This window comes from Ursus americanus, chromosome 6 (assembly GCF_024610735.1).
Source record: "Ursus americanus isolate L20-20 chromosome 6, mUrsAme1.1.p, whole genome shotgun sequence".
NCBI classification, from domain to species: domain Eukaryota; kingdom Metazoa; phylum Chordata; class Mammalia; order Carnivora; family Ursidae; genus Ursus; species Ursus americanus.
The window spans coordinates 39,665,164-39,688,878 of record NC_142132.1 but is presented as its reverse complement, the minus strand read 5'-3'; the positions used below and the strand labels follow the sequence as shown (position 1 = coordinate 39,688,878).

At 53.8% G+C, this 23,715-nt stretch overlaps 1 protein-coding gene across 4 annotated transcripts in view; it reads left to right on the top strand.

Moving 5' to 3' along the window:
• Positions 1-19,803, top strand: part of WDFY4 (WDFY family member 4) — a 280,866-nt gene extending 261,063 nt beyond the window's left edge. For 3 of the 4 annotated variants that reach the window (XM_087862949.1, XM_087862947.1, XM_087862948.1), the window contains exons 54-62: positions 335-547; positions 3,071-3,218; positions 4,265-4,449; positions 5,430-5,588; positions 9,668-9,847; positions 11,766-11,948; positions 14,481-14,565; positions 18,156-18,267; positions 19,345-19,803. In XM_087862949.1, the coding sequence (XP_087719075.1) occupies positions 335-547; positions 3,071-3,218; positions 4,265-4,449; positions 5,430-5,588; positions 9,668-9,847; positions 11,766-11,948; positions 14,481-14,565; positions 18,156-18,267; positions 19,345-19,411 (1,332 nt within the window). In that variant the 3' untranslated portion in view covers positions 19,412-19,803. The remainder of the gene's footprint in view (positions 1-334; positions 548-3,070; positions 3,219-4,264; positions 4,450-5,429; positions 5,589-9,667; positions 9,848-11,765; positions 11,949-14,480; positions 14,566-18,155; positions 18,268-19,344) is intronic. The other variant, XM_087862950.1, reaches the window with a different exon arrangement.
• Positions 19,804-23,715: the final 3,912 nt, after the last annotated feature.

Below are 23,715 nucleotides of genomic sequence, written 5' to 3'. Positions count from 1 at the left end.
ACCCTGAGACTTTATTTTCAGCCTTCTCTTTAGATACCACGGCAAGACATAGATATTCTGAACCTCATGGTTATAATATGGAGTGAATGAGCTAGAGTTATGAGAGCAGTCAGATCTGTCTTCCCACTAGCTGGAGGCAGGAATTGGATGGTCATTGGGTGGCCCACGTGTCTTCCCACTTAGTGCTCATGAAGCTCGGTGAGATGTCACATCTTTCCTGTGCAGAGCCAGCATCCTGAGGCATGTGTCCCCCACCCCTGCCGTGATCTGTGCAGAGGGCTCACAAGTCCAAGAGAGGCCTTCATTTTTCATGCTCTTTGGATTTTGGTTCTAGGCTCTGGAAAGCGACTTCGTCAGTGCCAACCTCCACCACTGGATAGACCTCATTTTTGGGTACAAGCAGCAGGGGTCAGCTGCGGTGGAAGCCGTTAACACCTTCCACCCCTACTTCTACGGTGACAAAATGGACCTCAGCAGCATCGGGGACCCCTTGATCAGGAGCACCATCCTGGGGTTTGTCAGCAACTTTGGACAGGTGCCCAAACAGGTGCGGCATCCATGTTCTTGGTCTTGCTTTCTCCAAAGAGTGTGTGCACTGTGAGCTTGGGAGTGAAAGTGAGGGTGTTTTCTCCTGGATAGGAACAAGAGAGGCCTGGGGAGGGGAAATGGTCTTCCTACACCCCCCAACATCAGGGCTTACCCCTCTGCTACCGTCTGATGTTGATAATGATGATGACGTCAGTAGTGATAATGATGAGGACTGCGTTCCCCTGTGATATATGTGCGTCTATGCCGCAGAGTTGCTGTGACGAGCCAACGAATGGAGACATTAAGTGCTCAAAAGTGCCTGAAATATGATGGGCACTCCGCGAATGTTAGTTACTAGTTAGATTCCCTCATTGAATCCTCTCATAAGCTCTGGGTGTAAGGATTATTCTTTTACAGGTCAGGAAGCTGAGGCTCAGCGAGGCTAAATACGTAACTTGCCTACAATTGCACTTTAACAGATGCCAGAGGTAGAGCTGTAGTCCCATCTGGCCCCAAAGCCTACACCGTATCACCAGCAGTGGGAGAGTATCTACGTTCTGCCCCGGGGCCCTGGTGAAGCTGCTGGAATCTCATGTGGGCCTTTTGCTCCACTGGCTCCATCCAGGAACAGGATAGTCGTGTAGTGATGTGAAGCTATGTGTTCACGGTGACATCCTGGGGACTGGTGTGCATGAGGAGTGCTTATTTCACTCATCCCAGCCTTGTTGACCCTCACACTTCAGTTCATCGTGGAGAGGTTTTATTCTTAGGGACAGCCACCTGGGCTACTAGCATGGCCCCATGGGCTGAGGTCTCAGCCTGGGCAGTCAGGAGCCATGCTGGGAAATGAGTGCATAAGCCTAGCCAATTCCAGGGCCATCTTGGGCAGCAGCCTTCCCCGCACGTAACCACGAGGCTTAGATGAGCTCATCTTAGAGTGCAAAACTAGCACCATCTTTTCAACCTGGTCTTGCATGACATGCTCCAGGTTTGCTCAGCTCCCAGGGGAGGGCAGTGTGAGAAGTGTCTAAGGGTGAGTTGGAGAATGCCCAGTGTATCCAAAATGTGGGTTTGGCCAGGGAACGCTTTGTAGGAAGGAGAGAATTTCAGGAAAGAAGCTTGGGTTGCCTAATGGTTTCATTTCTTTAAGAGATGAAATAATCCCGATAAAGCAATTAAATCAGAATAGTAGCCACCCCCATCCAATTGTGTCCTGGTTGATATACTCATAGTCCTTGTCCACAAGCAAAAAATACTTTCACATCAGTGTGCTCACAGAGTGCGCACAATTTTAGATTCTGAGTTTATATAACGATGTAGCATTTGAGCATTTACGAAAATATTTCTAAGTAAGCATCAGAATCAGAGTTCTTCCAGTGGTCCCAACTAGAGGCAGGATTCAAGTATTCCAGGCCCGTGCACTCGCCATCGAGGGGCTGTGCGTGCTGAGGCTGTGACAGGCCTCTCTAGCCTATGGTGCTTTAGTCATTCTGTGCAAGGAGGGACGTTCTTTATTGAATGCTCATTAAAAGTCACCGCTCCGATTTCTGTTTGTCTTGCTCACCCACCCGGCTTTAGTAGGTAGACCAGTATCTGACTGAGGGCTGTCTCGGAGCCTAGGCTGCTGTGAGAACCCCCTTCCCCCCACCCTCCGGCTGCCTGTGGAGCCTCGCCTCTGCCCCCGTGCCCGGCTGGGGCCGGCTCTCACCCCTGCATTGTGGCACCCAGTGGATGTTTCCATCGAGGAGCATGGGCCCAATGGCTGGAAAACACAGCCTCGTTGGGGAGGGGAGGGTGGAGAGCTGGAGCTGGCCTCAGCTGCCCTCTGTGGCAGCCGCGCAATTCTGCCAGCAGCGTGGCCTTGTACCGAGATTCTGCCAGCAGCGTGGCCTTGTACCGAGATTCTGCCAGCAGCGTGGCCTTGTACTTCATGTGTTGCCCGGTTGTGCAAAACGTCTGGCATTAGGGACAGTTTGACAGCAGAGATCTAAGAAAAACGAAAATAAAAAAGGCCACTAATGGGGTTTGCCTGTGCTCCTCAGCATGTTTGGACGGATGCTATTAAAGAATTCTGTGTGGATGCCCAGATGGATGTGCCTGCAGAGCGTCCGGAAGGGAAAGGGAAAACTATGGGAAGCAGCTCCAGCGAACGAAGAGAGGCATGTGACCCAGAGAGGAAAGAGGGTCATTCTGACCCCATGATATGAGAGGCAGCTCTGCCAGGGACCAGGGCTCCTCGGCGAGGTCATCCTGTTCCCAGGCAGCGTGGAGACGAGGCAGCGAGGAGAGCTATTTCTGCTGGTTCTGCGCTGTGAGCTGGGGAAAGTAGCTGCCCCTCTCTGAGCCCCAAGCCCCTCATCTGCAGCGTCCCAGGGTTGAACCAGATAGTTCTGTGTATGCTCATCTCAGTGAGGAGCAAACCCGGCTCCGGCAGCACTCAGAGCAGAGGTGCCACGGTGACTTGCATGGGGACGCCGCCGCCGCCTCTGGCCATCTGTCCCTAATGGCTTGTATGGTCTGCGTCTGTCCCCTGTCTCTCCAGCTTTTTACGAAACCCCACCCAACCAGGAGCGCTGCGGGCAAGCCTTCACCTGGAAAGGATGCCATCCTGCCTGGAAGCCTGCCCAGCCACCCACAGCCCTTCTTCTACAACCTGCAGGCGCTGAGGCCCTCCCAGGTCACAGTCAAAGGTGACTACCTGGTCTGCTTTGTTTGGCGCCCTGTCCCAGAGTTGCCCCTTCAGCGACTGTCATTCCTTTGGAGGTTCAGGAGTACAGACCCTTCAGGGTCTTGGGGTTTGCCTTTAGGTGGCTGTGTCTCAAGTCACAGAAGGAATCTGGGAGGCCTCTGCTCTGGAAGTGTCCAGAACCACCTCTGTTAGATCCTGACAGACTCACCTGTCCGTCTGTCCAAGACACACGTTCCTGTCTTTCTTTCATATATATGTGCACACACACACACATCTCTCTCTTTCTCTCTCTTTCCTGCACACACAGACACCCCTTCTCACCTCGAAAGCCAAGTGAGGAAGTCCCAGATTTCCCGAGGGAGGGTTGCAGCCTCCGCTCCTTGGTTCCCACCGTCACTGTTGCTCCCGAGCCCCCAGGTGGGCCTGCCCTGCCCCGGGGCGCACGGCCCAGTGGGAGTTCCAGCCTTGCTGCTTCCTAGAGATACGGCGTGTGGGAAGTCTGACGTCTGTGCCACCTGCAGGCTGCGCAGCTTTGGGGAAATCCCACTACGTGGGCAACATCTGGAGTTGTATAAGGAGGATAAGGTCCGCTTTACTGGGGTTTTGCGATGTGTCCTTTTTTCCTTTCAAATCCAAGAACAGTGTCTTTGGCATACCCAGCCCTGCTAGATAAGGTGCCTGGGAGGGGCAGGAAGGGCAGAGCCCCCCAAGGCTCCTGTGGCTTTGTGCCATCTGCCCGGACAGCCTCAGCCACTCCTCCCATGACATCAGCCCTTAGAGACACTGAAGACCTGCATGGCCACATGCGAGCTTCATGTATGTGTGAAAGCAGGGGAGGAACCTAGGGCCAGAGGACCCAGCTCGGGACCAGGGTCTAACACAGCCCCTGGAGTGAGGCCCTTGGGTGACGGCCTTGGCGAGCAAGCGGGTCCTGCCCAGGTTGTGCTTTGCCAAGTCTGGGTCACCTGCCATGGCTCTTCTCTGGGCCCAGTGATAGGGGGTGTGGTCCTTTGGTGTATAAGCTCCACCGTACTAACTGGGGGGCAGATATGTACCTTTTCTCTCTAGGCTCGGAATCCCCCAAAGGAGCCATTGGCCACATCGTTCCTACCGAGAAGACCATCCTGGCCGTGGAGAAGAACAAGGTGCTGCTGCCTCCTCTCTGGAATAGGACCTTCAGCTGGGGCTTTGACGACTTCAGCTGCTGCCTGGGGAACTATGGCTCCGACAAGGTGGGTGGGCATGGGGTGCAGGGCCGGGCTTTGGGGTGCAGGGCAGGCGCAGGGCCTTGGCCACCATCTGTGGGGGCAGAGGTGGTTCGATGATGGGCCAGCCCAAAGCAGGTACAGCTGCCCACACCCTACTGCCCCCACGTGGCTGTGCCCCCTGCCTGGGAGGGAGAGGGTTTGTATAGCTGGGCTCAGGGCCCTCGTGGGCCAAGCCTCCAACTCGTGTTCCAAGGAGCGGAGCTTACACGTTCTCAGTGCACGCTGTCACCTCAGAGCAGTCTCTGCCACCAGCTGGTCACTCGGCTGTATGGAGGCCACTCAGACTCTCACTTAGCCTGGGTGGGAAGTCAGGTTCCTCTGGCCCCGGTCATGGCTGAGAGTCAGAGGACAGTCCCCGAGCATTCAGCCGGTGCCAGAAGCCAACCATCTGCTGACCCTTCCTCCACCCTTGACTCCGGCCCTCCAGTGACCTCCCTTCTTGCTGTGGCCCTGGCAGCCTCCCAGGCTCCTTGCTTAGCCCTACTCCCCTCCCACCCTAATTCCCACCACTGATCACATGGCATGAACTCCCCACCCACCAAGCTCTCTCTCCCCACACCCAGCCTGCCTTACCACTTCATGAGGAAACCGGAAACCAGTCCCAGATGTCAGCCCCTCCTGAAAGCTGTTTCTGACCTCCTCAGGCTGTCGTTGGCCTCCTGGGGCTCACTGTGCTCCCGAGGGATTTTCACAAAGTCCCCATGACTGCCTGCTCGCTTGTCTCTCCCCTCTCCCTAGAGTATGAGCTCCCTGGCGACAGACTTGCACTGCCTGGATTTTGTCACCAGAGCCAGCCTCCCGAACAAGTGACATGTCCCCCAGTTCCCATGGCACACAGGCAGGCCAGTAGTCTCCAGACCTGCCTCTGTCCCTCTGTCACCCTGTCCCGACTCCCAGCCCTGTGCTGGCCGGGGCACCGTGCTCATCCCACTTGTCTCCTCTAGATTCTAATGACGTTTGAGAACCTGGCTGCCTGGGGCCGCTGTCTGTGTACCGTGTGCCCAGCCCCCACAATGATCATCACCTCCGGGGCCAGCGCTGTGGTGTGTGTGTGGGAGCTCAGCATAGCCAAAGGCCGCCCAAGAAGCCTGCACCTCAAGCAGGTATGGAGCCTCAGGTGGGGACGGCGCCTGGGGCGGGTGCGGGGCCCGAGCGCGGTCTCCCAAGCTGCCTCCCTCAGCAGCAGAGAACACGTGAGGCACTGGGGGCAGCACACGGCTGCCATGAGAGGGCCACGGTTTCAGGGCCACGGTGGATTTGACAAGCCCACAGGGCGGGGGCCTCGGTGGGAGACGCCGCTTGCACCGCAGAGCCAGTGAAACCAGTTTCCTTGCGCTAAAGAACGTTTACGACCATGTGCTGGGGACACTTTTATGCCGACAGCCTCATCTTACCTTCTCAACAGCCCTGTCAAATAGGTACGATTATCATCTTTACTGGTGAAAAAACCAGTTGCGAGGAAGAGACTCGCACTAGAGGCAGAAATGGAGAGGCTGTTTCAGAGCAGAAGTGGTTGTGCAGGAGTCGAGCGAAAGCAGGGGACAGCTGACTCATTCTGGTCCTGCCACGGGAACCGCCGCTGCCCTGATACCAAGCAGAGTGTCCTTACAGCTTACTTAAGACTCTGTACATTCATTTCACTCTTGTAAAGCAGGCACTGCCACTCCCATGTTCGCAGGAGGAGACTGAAGCTCAGGAAAAGCGAGTTTGCCTTTTAATCTAGGTCGATCTAACTCGAAACCCCTGCTTCCTGCCTGTGCACCCTTGAACTTGCCTGAGAGTACCACTAGGTAGCCTCAGCTCTAAAGTGCCACTTATTTTTACATCTGTTTTGTAGTTGGCCATATAGACCCAAGATAACGAAAACACAAATGAATCCTGCAAAACTCACGATGGGCCAGATTTCCTAAACTGAACATGTTTCACGGGAACCGATCCTGGGTTTCCCTGGATGCTCTTCAAGCTACCCCCCAGCGCGTGGGCAGTACGCGGTGGGCTCTCAGTGAACCTCGAGTGAGGTGAAGGAAAGAATCGATCAGTGCTGAGGGGGCTGATGAATCCTGGGGAGCAGGGGCGCCTTGCCTTTTCACGTGTTCACGTCATTCTGGGTTTCCCTGCTCCCTTCCACGAACTGCGGTCAGGGGGCTGGGTTCTTATTCCAGGCCTGAGTGAAGAGACCGTGCTTTACTCTGTGACATGTCCCCCTCTCCCAGGCCCCATTCTGGGGACAGCCGCAGACCCAGCCTGACTGCGGAGCTGGCCAGCCATGGGGAGTCAGGGAAGCGGCCTCCCCGGCTGCTCCAAGGTCCCTTTTAGAAATGAAGATGAACTGTAAAAGCCCCGGTATTGACAGCATAAAAATGTCCTTCATCATCCTCTCCTAGCTATAAATCAAGAGGAAAAGGGAGGGGGAATCCCACAAGCTCTTTTTTCCTAGGCAAAATAAAATACTTTCGCATTTACCGATAGCGGCTGACATGGCCTTGGGGATCCCCCAGACCACCAGCTGCTCAGTGAGGGCATCTGTCCCCGACTGGTTGACAAAATCATCGTTAGTTTCATAAGCAGTTTTTTTTAAGTGTTTTATTTTTTAAAGATATTACAACATTAAAGACAAATTTCAAATTCACTTCAAAGTTGAACAATTCTCTCTAATCCCTATAAAAGTTTTCATTGTTGCATGCTGCCATCCCCAGATGTACATATTTATACCATTCTGATCATTGTGTAGTTATGTTTATTCTATTTTCGCCCAGCCTATCAAATCGTTTCTGCTTTTCCACAGTCTCTATAATTTACATTTCCATTGTTCCATATTATTCCATTTCCATAAAATTACATTTCAATTGTTTTGTTATGTCAGTGCGCCACGGTTTAATAAACCATTTCTTCTAAAACTAGACAATTACGTTACTTCCAGATTTTAACTATTTTAAATAGTGCTGCAGAAGACAACTTATACAGATTGCTGTTTGCTTCTGATTAATTGTTCCCTTAAAATAAATTTCCAGAAGTGGAATTACCAAGCAGGGACATAATGCTTTATCTACAGTGGCTCCGTAGCTTTACGGCCCCGACGAGTCAGTGCGCCCAAGTCGCCACAGGTGGTCAGCGGGAGCGCTTATTTCCAGAGGCTTCTAGTTTATTTTTTGCTACTTTAGTTAGGTACGATGACATCATGAAGTTATTTTGATCGCCCGGGCAAACAGGTCCTGCACTAGTCCCCTCCCCTCTGCCCCTTTATTCTGGTTTCACTTCCTGTGGTCTCCGTTACCTGCGGTCACCCGCGACCCAGAAGCAGATGCTTCTCCTTCTGACTCCTTGTCAGAAGGTCAGTAGTAGAGTGACACCGCGTCACGGTGCCTATGCCATTCCCCTTGTGTCATCTCATCAACTCACATCATCACCGGAAGGGTGATACGGTGTCCAAGAAGATATTTCGAGAGGGAAAGGTCACATTCACATAACTTTTGTTACAGTATATTATTATAACTATTCTGTTTTGTTATTAGTTATTGCTATTAATCTATTACTGTGCCTAATTCGTAAGGTAAATTTTGTCATAGTTACGTATGTATAGGAGAAAAAACACAGTAGACACAGGGGTCGGTACTTTCTGCCGTTTCAGGCACCTGCTGAGGGTCTTGGAGCGTGTCCCCCATGGAGAAGGGGGGACTACCGCATTCTGAGAAAACAAGAGGCAGTAGAGAACACATTGAAATTGGGTGTCCTCCTTCGCTGATTCCCCCAGCCTTTCCTGACGGGGCGGGCTAAGTGCTCATGGTGCCGCGGGCTTGGGTCCATTAATGGGCAGCACACGTGTAGGCACTTGGGCTCAGAGCTTCACCTTCTGAATCCCCAGCCCTGACTGCAGGGTCCCCTGGTTTACACACTTTGGAGTCGCCATGTCCCCTGCAGTCAGAACTTAGACATCAGAGCTCTGGTCAAAGCCTCTCTTTTTCTCTTCCTTTAGACAGTTTCCGGTTTCCTAAGATGACCCAAAGCATCTTCTGTGGGTCACGTCCAGAACCTTGCCAGCACCGTCTGGTTGTTGCCACATTAGGGTCTGTTAGAAACAAACAGGAATCCCTGGCCGAACTTCTAATTGCTGGGCCCAGGCAAAGTGACAGCTTTGAAAAATGCTGCTCAGCCTCCTTGACCCAAATGAGGGAGCTGTCATCTGCCCTGAGGGTGGAGGTTTGCCACGAGCTAAGCCAGGGTGGTCACGATTGAGAAGGCCACCTCCGCACTTCTCTGGCTGACTCCAAAGGACGGCAGCACATGCGCACACGGGAGTCCTCAGATCACGCTTACCTGGCAGCTTCTGGGACAGTTGTGACGGAAACCACACTGTTGCCTGCAGCAGTGGGCCTGGGGGTGTCAGGCCACCGCAGCCCCTCTGGCACGCGTCCCTGGGAAGCAAGGCCTCTGGCCCTATCTGGATACGTGGGCATCTGTGAACCAGGCCAGACCTAGCACAGGCCAACCTGAGGGCCAAGACCAAGGCCCTGAGTCACCTGCTGCCATGTGGCCAGACAGGCTATGAACCCAGACCCATCGTACGTGAAAAGTCGCTTCTTTTGTAACTGTGACCTGACCTCCCTGCCTTCTTCCCATTTTAGTGGGCAGATGCATACTTGTTTCCGAGGCTCCCTTGGTGTAATGCTCAAACCTGAGCATGCCCAGAAATTTCCTGGAAGACTTGTGAAAACCCATGTTTTGGGGCCCAACCCCAGAGTTTCTGATTCAGTAGGTCTTTGATAGGTCCCAGGAATTTGTGTTTCTAACATGTTCTCGGACAATGCTCACGCACCTGGTTGTAACGGCACACTTTGCAAATCAGGAGCCTTGCATGTGACCAGCTGCAAGACAGTGCGGGGGGCACACAGCAAGAGGGCGCTGCTGGCCTGTTTCGGTTATCGTAAATGGACTGCAGACCCACTCAGGCCGGGCCTCAACTCCCAGAAATGGATGGAACTGAGAGGCCAGCGTGGACACACACACACACGCACACACACACACACACACGTGTACACATACCACAGACTTTGGAATCACAGACTTACCCTGAATCTCTGTTTCCTCCTCTGGGCCCAACAGTGAAAGAGAGGGCAGGATTTCTCCCCAGGTAGCTGGATGGAGGGTCCCTTTCCTCACCTGTGGGTCTGCCTCTTGTCTCCAGGCCTTGTATGGACACACCCAGGCTGTCACATGCCTGGCAGCATCAGTCGCCTTCAGCCTCCTGGTGAGTGGCTCCCAAGACTGTACCTGCATCCTGTGGGACCTGGACCACCTCACCCACGTGGCCCGCCTGCCTGCCCACCGAGAGGCCATCTCTGCTCTCGCCATCAGTGACGTCTCGGTAAGGCCCTGCCTTCTCCATGTCTGGGAGCCCGCCTGGCAGCACGGTGCAGTGCCCCAAGAGAAAACCCAGGGGCAGAGAGAGGCTGACCACGCAAGAATGTGGAGGGGCTCCCGAATGTGCGGGCTGTTCTTTACCAGGCAGAGCGGAGCCATCAACGTGTGCAGCATCTGGGTCTAGATTTTGGTTTTTTCCTTTTTTATTTTTCTCCCTCAGGGGGCTGGGGGTGGTGGGAAGTGTCTGTTCTGGCACAGGCATGGAGTTGGCTTTGGTAAGAGCTCTGCTGGGCTTGACTGACTGATTGAGCTCACTGACCAAATCATCGTTAACTCAGCAGGTGCTTCTGGTCTCCATGGCAGAAAGTGCTTCTGCTTGTCCCTCCATGCTGGCTACCATAGATGAGCCTGTCAGGAACATGTGTGTGTTTGAGAAAGACAGAGACAGAGAGAAGAGAGAGAGTTAGAGAAATAGATATCTAAATCTCAGTGTGGAGTTTCTCCCAGGCTGGAATCCCCATCGTAGGGCACAGGGTTCCCTGAGGATTCAAAGCCTCTGCAACTGCTCGCAGAAAGCCCCAGGAGGTCCAGTGCATGGACAGAATGGGCAAAGGGATAATAGAAGGAGGGGGAGATGCTCAAGAAGGCTCCTGGTACCAACTTTAGTCCAAAGTGGTCTCCAGGTAGGCCTGAATCGAGGATGACTGTTACATGGGCAGATAGAGGATGGATGGATGGATGGATGGATGGATGGATGGATGGATGGATGATAGGTGGATAGATGGGTAGGTGGATGGATGGGAAGATTGAAGGATAAATAGGTGGATGGCGATAGGTGGATGGATGGATGGATGAATAGGTATGTGGGTGGTTGGAATTTGGGTGAATTAGTGGGTAGATAGGTAGATGGACAGATAGAGAGTGGACGGGTGGATGAATAGATGAATGGATGGTGGGTGAATGAATGAACTGGGGGATGTATTGGGAAAGGAACCAAGCCCTGATCTGAGAGAGCATAAAACCCATAAAGAATAATGTCCTCAGTCCTCAGAGAAGACTTACATCAGGACAACAACTTGTTGACTTCAACTTGTCCTGAAACCAGTTGTGCTCACCAATTGAGTGCCTGCTGGGCCCAGTGCTGGGTACTGGGCAGAGATGTATCAAACATGGTCCTTGGCCTCAAGCAGACTCTATACTGAACAGTTCAGGAAAAGACATGATGGAGCCCAGTCTAGAAGGCTACGGAAGGGCAATGAGTTCCCCACATCCCTTTTGTGGTTAGGGCAAGACTCAAAGGCATGGCTCCAGCTGGTTTTATGAGACCTCAGTGACAGTGACCACTACACCATTGGCTATAATATAGACAAGGACGTGAGAAGAAAACTCTGGACATAAACATTACAGGAGATTCAATGGGGACATTTTTCCTCAGAAATTCCCTTCAGAGGGACGTTGTCCAATTTTATGAGCCATATACAATCATTCAGACCTCTCCTTGCCCTCCATCAGGTGATATCCAGATTTTCTTGGGTATAGGGCTGGCCAGCCAGGTATAGGTCCCATGTCCAGAGCCAGGGGCAGTCTCCAAGCTGGATCTTCTATGCCAGTCAGTATATGGTCAGGGAGAGGGCTGTGGAAGGACCCCAGTGGGTGAGCCAGTCAGCTTGTGTCAGGGAAAGCAGTATCCAAACACATGGTTGCAATAGGAAAATAGCCAGGAATTTGCTGTGTGTGAAAACACAAGAGACCTATGAGTCATCTGGGAAGAAGCGGGTGTCTTAGAAGGTCTTGGATTACCGTGGTTAGTCTTCAGAAGATAGCAGGGTAAGGGTGCATGGGTGTAAACTCTGGCTGAGCAGTGGCAGATGGGCAGGCAGTGACCTCCGCATGGGGAGTAAAGCCGGCTCTCGCTGCTGCAGGGCACCATTGTCTCCTGTGCGGGAGCCCACTTATCTCTATGGAATGTCAACGGACAGCCCCTGGCCAGCATCACCACGGCCTGGGGCCCTGAAGGAGCCATAACCTGCTGCTGCGTGATGGAGGGGCCAGCATGGGACACAAACCATGTCATCATCACTGGGAGTCAAGACGGCATGGTTCGGGTAGGTGTGTCTTGGGCAGAATGAAAGCATGGTACAAGAAAGTGTTTTTCTTTGTTTTGCTCACTTCCGCCAAGAGTCTAAATCTGTAGGCTGCATTTGAAACCAGGTGGCATGCCAGACCAGGTCTCCACAGCAAGGGAGGACAAAGGCAAGTCTCACTCCAGGCAAAAAGTAAATAAATAAGTACATACATAAAATTATATATATAGTTTTATACACACATACACTAACGTAATGAAATAAACACTTATTATCACAAGGTGTAAAACCCGAATGGTCAAATGCACAAGAACATACCCAGTTCTGAAAAGAAATATTTGGGCCATCCATTCACACACTTGCCCATCCATCCATCCACCCATCTGTCCGCCCACTAATCCAACCAGCTATTTATCTCTATACTTATTCATCCATCCATCCATCCATCCATCCATCCATCCATCCATCCATCCATTTATTTTTCCATCTGTCCATCCATTCATCCATCTACCCATCCATCTATTCATCCATCCACCAAATAATACAACTATCTACCTACCCAACTATTTATCTCTTTCCTCCCTTCCTTCCTTCCTTCCTTCCTTCCTTCCTCCCTCCCTCCCTCCCTCCCTCCCTCCCTCCCTCCCTCCCTTCCTTCCTTCCTTCCTTCCTCCCTCCCTCCCTCCCTCCGCCCCTCCCTCCCTCCCTCCCTCCCTCCCTCCCTCCCTCCCTCCCTCCCTCCCTTCCTTCCTCCCTCCCTTCCTCCCTCCCTTCCTCCCTCCCTCCCTCCCTTCCTTCCTTCCTCCCTCCCTCCCTCCCTCCCTCCCTCCCTCCCTCCCTCCCTTCCTTCCTCCCTTCCTCCCTCCCTTCCTCCCTTCCTTCCTTCCTTCCTGTCCTTCCTTCCTTCCTTCCTCCTTCCCTCCCTTCCTTCCTTCCTTCTTTCCTTCCTTCCTTCCTTCCTTCCTTCCTTCCTTCCTTCCTTCCTATCCCTCTATCCAATGATCTGACCTTCCATATATCCATCCATTTACCCACGAATCCATCTACCCACCCACATATTTGTTCATCTACCCATGTATCCATCCCCCTAACTCTGGCTCTGTGCCAAATTCTTCATACGCGCCATAGGGGACACAGAAATTAATGGTAATAGGCCCTTACCCTCAAGATGCTCGTATCCTAGACGACAAGACAAACAGAATACACGTATGCAGTGCATGCTATGACCATGCTATGACTTCCTCTGAGGAAGGCCATGGCGAGGGAAAGCATCAAGAAACCAGGAAGAGAAGGAAACAAACACTGAGGTGTGAGGATTAGCACAGGAAGAACAAGGTTATTTTTCTGAGACTGACAGGAGAGATGAAGGAATAAGTAAAGATAACTCAGAGGCTTACTCAAGAAACTGTCAATTGAATTCCACAGTTTATGAAAGGAAATGTCAACTGAATGCCACGAGATATTAAAGAAAAGGCCCATTGAATTCTATAGATATTTATGAAAGCTTGCTGTGTGCCAGCATGGCTACAACTTAGCCTTGCCTTCCAGATGTCCAGGCCCCCAGTTTCAGAAGAAGCAGAAGATGATACTTGCAGAATGAATATGTGGGGAGGGTCCACAGGGAGACTGGATTTATTTCTAACAGAGAGACACGAGCGGGGGTGGCAGTGTAGCTGAGTCCCGAGGAGGAGGAAAGGTCACAGCATACGGAGAGGCTGGGCAGGCCAAGGGGCCAGTGTGTGTGGATAAGAGACAAGACTGAGGAGGGCCCCTTAAGAAGCCCGATCTGCGGCTCTGAGGGGCACATGGTCTCTGCAGAGAGCAGGGCGTCCTGGGCTAGCCAGAACAGGAGGGGGGTCGGCGAGGCCTGGGTTTGGTGGGGTGTGGTCCACGCCCTGGGTCAGTCAGAGGAGCCCGGCCTGCCTGGGCAGCAGGTGCATTTCTTTCAAAGGCCCCCCACTGATGAGTGGGAGTCTCTCATACACTCAGCACTCATTTATCCGGGATGGTAACCGAGCTCCTGTGATGGCCCGGCGCTGTGCTAGGCCTGGTGTGGAGATCGGAGAAGCTTTAAGGGAAGGCTGGTCCTTGTCCTTTGGCTACGACATGTCCAGACTTAGCAAGTGAGAAGCTGTAGGTGGTCAGCCTGAGGACACTCCCAGGAGGGCTTGGGACCAAGAGCCAGACACAGAGGATGGGGAGGCCCGGCTGCTGAGTGAGGAGGGAGGCCTCCAGGGATGGCGGCAGTGGAATGTGCGGGCATTCGCTGAGTAAAATGACAATAAGCTAGCTGCTGAGTCTCACCCCACCGCTAAGAGGCGGAGGGCAGGGGCACTGCGGTCACAGGAGGGCAGAGCGAACCCATCCAAGCTGCGACTGTGCTGGGCCGAAGCCTCAGTAAGCTGTCCCAGAGAATCCATGAGTCCTGGAGGTGAAAGGGCACCATGCTCCCACCCCTTCCCTCAGAGTCACTTGGATGTGAGAGAATGGGTGGGCCCGAGGCTCCAGACGGGATCATCTCCCCAGCCATGGCCTTTTCTCTTTTCTGGACAGATTTGGAGGACTGAGGACATGAAGACGTCAGTTCCTGGGCTGGCAACACCAGAGGAGCCCTCGGCTCCCCCTCCAAGCCCTAGAGGTACCTGCCCTGCTGGGGGGGGGGGGCACCCTTGCCTTGCTCACTCTTTCCTCTCCTCTGCCCTCCAGAGCTCCATTCAGGCCTACAGAGCCCAGGGAAGGGGGACAGAGCACAGTTTATTGCAAGCCGTTAGTGGGATGTGAAGCATTATGGAGAAGTCCTGTTGCATCCTGGCCCCATCATGCTGGGACCAGTGAGCTCTGGGCTGCTCCTTGGACGTGCGAGCAGTGGTGATGGCGATTGTCAGGAGCTCCTGAGCTTCAGAAAGGGGAGGGAGGGACACGCCTTGCAGAACTTGGTTTGATGTTCTCCGTCTGCCTGGATGACTCTTCAATGCCAAACTTCTCAGCCTAGAACCTGGGTCCAAATACCTACTTGCTTAGACAGCCAGGCTATAGACAGCAGCAGGCAGGAGCCAGGGAGGGGCCTTGCCCTATGCCTGGGGAGAGGATGTGATTCCATAGTGTCCGAGCCTGCCCTCTGGATCCTGGCTCAACCCACCCAACCCCATGGCAAGCTCCTCAAAGTGGGTCTGGGGGTCCTCTGCATCAGCAGCGCCCAGGAGTCTTATTAAATATATAGATCTGGGTCCTGCTCTTACCTTCAACCCCAGCAAACAATTGGGGTTGTTAGAATTTCCATATCTAACAGGTGCCCAGGTAAGTGTGGTGTGCGCCAAAGTAAGAGAACAACTATTCCAGAATCCTCTTTGGGTTGTGGCGGATGGGACTGAAGTAGGAAAATCTGTTCTCTCTCCTTCCATCACGGCCGCTGGTACCACCACCAGCATGGCCACCATGACAGAACTCGGAGGGAGAGGGCTGACCAGGAGCGGCCTCCCTGGTGCACACTTGTCACACATTCTCTTATTTGTCACGGCAACCGTGCGAGGTAGATTTTACTATAACAGCCCTGTGAAGGAGAAGGAAATTGAAGCCCAGAGAGGCTTAGTAACTTGCCCAAAGGTGTGTGACTACTATAGTTCTCACTTCTGCCACCAGAGCAGACACAACCAACCTCAGACTACCTTCACACCCAGACTAACCTCAGCCACAGGTACTGCCACACGTCACCATCCACAGCGCCACCCCCAACCACAGGCACAGAGGTCACCATCAACACCATCGCCTCCTTCTCTTCCACCACAGCTGTCCCAGTGGCCCCCACCATTATCTCCTCCAATGCAGCAAACTTCCCTTCTCAGCTCTGTCTTCATTGAAGATTCTGGCCCAGAACCGAGACATCTTTCCTGGTGTCCACGAAGTGTGAATTCTCCTGTCATCATGAGTCCCTCTGGTTTGCTCTACATGCCAGGACCCATGACCTTTCATGGGAGAGAATTTTCCAGAGTGCTGAGGGCTTCCTTCTGAAAAGAATAGCCATTTTCAGTTAGTTCCTTTCTAGAATGTATTCCACACCTCCTTGAGTCATTTAGTCATCCATTATGGTTCTTTCTTCACACAAGCATATACAGACATTGGATCAGCCCTTGCTAGGTCGCAGGCTCTGCACGGGGAATCCCTTCTTCAAAATAAGCCATCCAGGAACACTTGTCAATAATCTGGGCTGACCCAGAGCAGTGACCTCACAAGGATCTACAACCACATTCACTTCACGGGTCTCAGTGTCTCGAGGGTCCTTTGGCACTACAAGGAATCAGCCCATCTCGGCAGAAAAAGAAAGATGTGCCGGGCTTATGCATTCTAAGAAACTGACAGCAGTTCTTTGGAGAGCAGGGGCCAGACTTCCTCCCCGCTGGCCACCCACGTGGAAGAGAGTTGGCATGGGATCCTTATTCTGCAGCCTGCCATGAACAAGTCTGTGGTACACCTGCCCAAGAGCGTGCCGGGGCAGGCTGGGCACCACTGCCCATTTCTGAAGCTATGGAGGTCCAGGGAGGAAAAGGTACATAAACACACGTCTGAACAAGAATGCTGGGCGGATGGAAAGACAGATGAACAGAGGGCACCTCAGAGACGTTCTACTTGTTCTGAAAGTGCCAACGTATTCATGGATTTCTACTCAAGAACAACAGTTATGCTGAGATCGTGCTCTTTGGGAATGGGGTCCGGAGCAATGGGAGTGAGAGAAAAAGCAGGAGACAAGGCTCTAGACCTGGCTGGCCCCAACAGCTTCTCTGTCCCTCAGTTCGCCCACCCCGTCAGATGGCGATCATCCTAACGTGATAACAGAAAAATAATAGGGCATAGACAAGAGTCTACTCAACAAAAAAATGCAGCTCGTCCTTATAATTTTCACAGGCTTGTGAGAGCCTCCCCCCCTCATATACCGGCTGATGGCATTAGGGAGCTCACAAGATGGTTTCAGGCCGGCAAGGGCCCCCTTAGGCCCAGGTCCACATCCTTCCCCTGTCGTTTGTGCTGAGGGTGCCTGAGGCCACCCCTGTCAAATAGAATTAGGTGCCAGGGTCGTGATCACAGTTCAAGGGCACATGAGGGCACAGACACATTCATGAAAACCAGGCTGGGCCACAGGACGGAGCCAGCAAGCCCATATGCAGGCTTACACACCTAAGCCAGTGGAGGTCTTGCTGTTCTCAAAATATCGCTCAAAATGGTTTTGCTGGAAGGCGACAGTATTGGGCATGACTCATAGATATTTGCACACGTGTCCTATGGCGTGCATATCGCTGCATCCTGAGACGTCGTAAAGGGCAAGAGAGGAGATCTTTGAAGATATTAAGGATGCTGCATCCGTGTGCGGATGTAATCTAATTTCTGCCTGGAATTCATTAATTTGTCATTTGCAGCAAGGACCAACCCCGTTGAGCACAATTCATTTTAGGAATCACTGCGTAGATCTGGACTCAAACTGGTACATAAAAAATGCTCGAGGAAGGCTTGTTGCTGGACTTTTGCACAAACACAAAATGCACATGCATTTCCCAGTGCACAGGCCTGTGTGTGCACAGAAGAGGCCACCTCGGCACAGCTGGGACAGCGGCATCTTCCCACCCGGCCACCGAGGGACCTCGCGGGGATGTACCCAGCTGATGTCCCTCCATCTCACCCCTCCATGCTGAAGGAATTACTGTCTGTCCCCAAATGCAGTCATTAAAATGAGTGAAGTAACAATCATTGAGTTATATTTTTTGAAAAAACGTTCTCAGCATTTAATTATTGGTTGTGGCGTGAGAGGATTTAGATAAGTTGATAATGCCGACTTTATGTAATTTATTTTTACTAGGCAATTACGGGCTGCATTACATCCTGGCAGCAAGGTATTGTGGGGCATCTTATTAAGCATAAAGCCAGTAAACACTGATGAACAATTTTGCTGAACTAGGCATGCAATTTAGAAAGCAATAATACACAAATCCAATTTGGTACACAATGGATACCGCAGCACGTCAGCACATGTAACTATCACAGCCTGCAAATTAAATTGGGACGGCCCTTTTTGCAACAGCACAGGCCAAGATTAAATATATTTCCCTCTCAATTTAACAAGTTGCTGACCACAAATATAAATACGTGTGTATGTGTTTGTGGCCCCGTGTGTGGACGCACACGTGCATGTGTGTGAGGCCACTCGGGGTTTCGAATGATTCTCCTGCACGATGCCCACAGGTCACAGGTGGGAGAAGAATCTTGCCCTGTGTCGAGAGCTGGATGTCAGCCTCGCTCTGACCGGGAAGCCCAGCAAGACCAGCCCTGCGGTGACAGCTCTGGCTGTGTCCAGGTAACCAAGGCCCGTGTTCTTCAGGCCACCAGCAGGGGGCGCCGGGGTTGCCCCTAGGAAAGTCCCCGTGGCTCTAGGCTCAGGTCTCATGGCCCTGGGAGGTGGCCTCACCGCTACAGTGACCTGGGAGGGCCCACCACGCACAAGAGGCCAACGAGGTGCCCCTGCAGGGCCCTAGGACATTTTTTTAACACACACATGTTCTTGCTCTCTCTCTCTCTCTCTCAAATATCCATGAATTCATGAAGAAATCTAGAAGGTAGAAGTATATGGCTTGGTAGTGTCATGCTGGAGAGGGACTTCCTTCCTGAGGCCCACTACCAATCAGGACATTTGGTGTGGTGATGATCCTTGGTTACCAAAAAAAAACCCAGCCTTTTGAAAGCTCTAAGCCAGTGTAGAGTAGCCAAGTGTCAGGCACTACGCTGGATAGACACTGTTTAATTCTTCACAGTTACCCTGTGGCAGTAAGTGGTACTTACTCTCGTTAAGCCAAATACACTAGGAAGTGTAGCCTCAGGAGGCCACGGGCCTTTGAGACCTGTTTCCCTTCTTCCCTCACTGCCCTGGAGTGGGGGCTCAGGTTCCGTGGTGGTCGGAACCACACCATGTTCTAGAAACCATGCTGAAGTGAGGTGGGCGAGGCTGGGCCATGGACAAAGGGACGGAGAGTCCAGAGCCCTGACTCTTTGCAGGAAATCTTGCCATTTGTTTGGCTGGGGTTGGGCGGGGTGGCGGCTGTGTGTTCACAGGACAGCAGGCACACCTGGAGATGCTGGAGAGAAAAGTCTGGGCCTCACCCTGCTCCCTGGAGCCTGGACATCTTGGACTGTCCCCCTATACTCAGGAGGGAGACCACAATCCTCATAGTTCAAAAGTCCCCCTCCCCCCAGGTCAAAACATTCTCCAGTTCTCCCAGCCCCTCCCCCTGCCTCAGATGGAGGCCAGGTGCAGGCCCCACGGGGTCCTGGACTGAACCCCCCTCCCCCCTGTGTCGCGTTTCCTGAGGGCCAGCTGGGGTAAGTGGGACTCACAGGCTTGGCTCTAACAGTCCTGTTTATTCCTTCTCTTCCCAAGAAACCAGACCAAACTCCTGGTCGGCGATGAGAAGGGGAGAATATTCTGCTGGTCTGCGGAAGGGTAGGAAGAAAGAGACGGCGGAGGTCTGGCCGAGCAGCGTGCGTCCTGAGCGGCAGCGGCACCCCACGAATGCGGGCTGATGCAGTGCCTGGGGTGCAGAGGAGTGTCCCCCGAGGAAGGGACTGCTGGACCTCACAGCTGCACACGCTGAGCCACTGCATGGCCTGTGGGACTTCGGCCGTGGACTGTCCAAGGACACGCTCTGTAAAAAGGAGAGCACCTGGGAGCCTGTGAGCAACGACCTAGAAACCGTGACTCGCTCACAAGCTTCCCACGAACTCACAAGACTCACCTTTCCAGAGGGCTTATTACATGGGAAAAAAATTGGGTCGCTTACTGGAAACTAATGGGAAATATTGGATTGTCTTTATTTTATTAAAACAACTGTTTTCCAGATGCCAGAGGGCTCGTGAGTATAAAATCACCACCCTTTTCCACTCAGGTGTTTGCCTCCCCTACCTAGAAAGCCAGGAAGGCCTCAGGGACGCACAGCCCACTCTCAGAGTGTTTCTCAGGCCCTCTTGTCTCCCTCCGTGGAACCGCCTCTCCTGCAGGCTTGTCTGCTGGACAGGGGCCCGGGGGGAGCAAGGGGCCACGCTCAGAAGGCTTACTTCCATGGCTGAGACACAGGATATGGACATGAGGCCACCCATGTCAGCCTGGGAAATGGGGGAGAGACACCCCGCCAAGGTATGCCTGCCCTGTCTCTGTACCCCACAGCAGGCCTGCTCTTGGCAGGCTCTTCCCTGGGCCTGTCCTGACATGAAGGTCAAGGCATATGCCTTGAGAGTGAGTGAGGGATGGAGAGGAAAGAGTGATCTATCTGTAAATTTCGAGGGCTTTGCGAAGGGCAAGACGGAGGAGAAGGTGCTTCTGAGGTCCACTGCGCCCCTCCCTGGGTATGAAGGGCCTGTGTCTGCCCCCGGGGCCGGGATCACCCCACCTCCGGCACCGTCTGCGTGCGCTATTAGCAGACAGCCCATTTGCAATCCCCTCGTCAGTCTGGGGCTGCACTGAAGGACCATAAATTGAAGAGCAGAGAGCACCACTCCCCAGGAAGGCCAAGAAGCAGGGTCATAAATATCATGGCGGGGCTGCTGTCATGTTTCAAAACACCATTCATCGCGTTTTCCCAGGGCTGAAAGGTCTGTCGCCCCAAAGACTGCCTTGGGCTCATTCACTGGACAAACGTTTCCTGAACGCTGTCTTTTGCTTCCCCACATCACTGAGAAAAGGGGGGACGGCGTCAGGTCTTATTGTTGGAGTCTTGGGGCGAAGATGTCTGTGCCGACAAACGTGACTGGAGGTGGAAACGCTAAAGAGAGAGACGCCCCGTGCCCGAGGGTAGGCCCCGGGTGACAGTGTGGCTGTCCTAGTCTGCTCGGGCTGCAGGACAAAGTGCTGGGTAACTTAAACAGAAAGACTTTTCACAGTTCTGGAGCCTGGAAGTTCGAGATCAAGGTGGCGGCAGGTTTGGTTTCTGCCGCGGCGTCTCTCCCTGGCTTGTAGTGGCTGTCTCCCCTGCGTCCTCAGCTGGAGCTCCCTCTGTGTCTGTGTCCTAACCTCCTCCTCTTGTAAAGATACCGTCATGTTGGATTAAGGTCCAATCTCATGACCTCAGTTTACCTTAATTACCTCTTTAAAGATGTTCTCTCCAAAAACTGTCACATTCTGAGGTCCTAGGGATCAGGACCTCAACCTACGAGTTTGGCCGGGACACAATTCAGCCCAGAAGGAGGTGGCCCTCTGGCAAAGCTGGGAAGGGCGGATATGACTTAGCCGTGTGCAGGTGGAGACTAGGGAGACTAGGCAGGAAGAGGAGACCGCACTGGCGAGGGCGCAGGGCAGGCCAGGCCGGAGCCAGAAAGAGCAAGCTGCCAAAGAGAGAAGGCCGCGCGGAGGCTGGGAGGAAGAGAGGCTGTGGCCCCGGAGCTGCGGGGACTGCAGCAAGCGCGGGCTGGCGGTGGGGCAGGGCCAGCGGGAGTGGGGGCCCAGGAGTTGGATCCCCAGGGCCCAGCTCCCAGAAGATGCTCTGCGCGTGTTGCTGGCCTACGTGACCGTGCAGATTAATGGATGAGCCGTGGTGTCGGGCACTGCTGAGCAGGGCATTCTGGGGGTGAGAAATAGCTCTGAGTGACCGCAGGCCAGGCAGCAGCCCTGCCCATGGGGGCGGGAGGCGAGCATGGGGGGGGGTGGCTAGGGGGCAAAAGGGACTGAAGAAGGTGAGAAGAGACTGGAGGGGACTGGTGAGGCCCAGGATGTGTCTGGGGACGGCATGGGGGAGGCGGCCCCGGCAGCAGTGGAGCGTCTGTGGGAGCCGGTGGGGGCTGTGGGCCCAGCAGGAGCAGGAGGCAGAGGAGGAGCGGAGGAGAAAGGGCCCCGTTTGCACGCTCCAGCGGCTGGGTCCGGGGAGACTCTGGCGCGTGCCTGGTGGCAGCCTCTCTCCCCGCTCTACGAAAGGAAGCGAGCTCCATGTGTCCCCAGGGCCTCGGGGGCACCCCTCCGGGACCAGCTTTCTGGCACTGGGGGAGGGAAGCCACTCCACACCCAGATCCAGAGGGGTCAGGGACACCCCCCCCCCACCCCGGGGCCTCACCGCTGACCCGGCCCTGCTGCGGAACCCGCAGGGTCAGAAGGCGAGTATGCCGGAGGACAGAAGGAGCAGGCCCAGGACGGGCTGAAGAGGGAAGCCCCGGGAGCAGCGGAGGTCCAGAGGGACAGGCTTCTGCTGGCCTTCGTATTGCATCCGCCAGTCGGTGCTGGGGGCCCTGACAGTTGTTGGGGATGGAGGGACGTCCAGGGCAGAGGTGAGGAGCGCCGGCAGACGGGGCTGAGCTGCGACGGTCACGTGGGTCCAGGCCCCTGCCGGTACCCCCAAATCTAGCAGTGACAAGGGGACCCCAGAGCAGGAGCCCTGCCAAGAAGTCCAGACGTAGCTCGGTATCTAGAGGCTGGACGCTGCAGATGGATCATGAATAAGAGCAGTTCCCCGGGCCCCAGGCAGCCTGAGCCCTTTTCCCAGCATCCCCACTTCCTGCCAACAGCAGCCTCAGTTTCTCTATCTGTAAAATTGGATCCTGGTGCCTACCTAATGGCTTGTCATGAGATGAATGTCGTATCTCTTTATTTTATGGAGGGCTGAAGCAGACACCAGACCGCCTGTCCTAACATGATGCATCTCTCAATATATCGCTGGTTCAGTCACTCACCAGTATCTTCTCCGCCTGAGCCAAGCCCTGTGCCAGGGTCCTGGGGACAGAGAAGCCTTCTGCCTATTCCCACAGACGCTCTGTGCCTGGACTGGGGCGAGGCACAGAGAGAACCTGACGGGAAGCAAGCTCTTGCGTCCTGAGGCTTCTCAGGCTGGAGCAGTGATGTTCACGCAGGACGGCATTGCTTCAGGAAGATTCTGGAATGCAAACCCACCTCTCCGTTTCCTGGTCCCTCCTAGAGCAGAAGCCGTATCCGCGTGTTCAACAGTTTCCCAGGCCGTGCTGTTGTGGGTGCCAGACCTACTCGGAGACATTCTGGAATAGACAGTGACAGGACCTGGCAGGGATGGAGGTCATTTACCCCCTGCTGCCCACCTTGCAGTCTCAAGACAGGTGGTGGGGGGCTTCCCTGGCTTCTGGGGTCAGGGAGCCCCATGTTCCACTCACTTTCACTGGCCCAGCCAGAGACAGTAGCTGTGCCCAGTTCTCACCCAGTTGAGCTCCTCCTCGTGACAACTACTTAACGACTGTGAGACTGGCTGGCACAGTCGGTTGAGCGTCTGACTCCTGGTTTCGGCTCAGGTCGTGATCTCAAGATCCTGAGATCAAGCCTCCATCGGGCTCCTCGCTCAGTGGGGAGTCTGCTGGAGATTCTCTTTCCCTCTCCCTCTGCCTCTGCTTCTGCCCCTGCTCTCTCTCTCTCTCTCTCAAAATAAATAAATAAATCTTAAAAAAACAAAACTGCGAGACCAGCCCCCACCCCCCAATCCCATCACTGTGATGACAGAGGGCTCCCACACTCGCATCCTGGGAAAGTCTCAGCTCTGTTCACCATTCCAAATAAATGCTGCTTTCCCACCCATTCATCACAGTAATGCTCACCCTGACCTCCTTTGGTTCTCCATCTCCTCTGAGAGGCCAGGGAAGAGAATCTAGAGCAATGGACAGCGTCTAATTGCAAAGAGGCAGAGAGGAAAGCAGGGCTTTCCAGTTCAGTCTGCAAAAGTGCAAGACCACGGTGTGCATCTGAGTCAACCCTCTGGGAGACACCTTTACCCACTGTGGGTCCCAGCAAGGCTTGAGCCATGCCCACCTC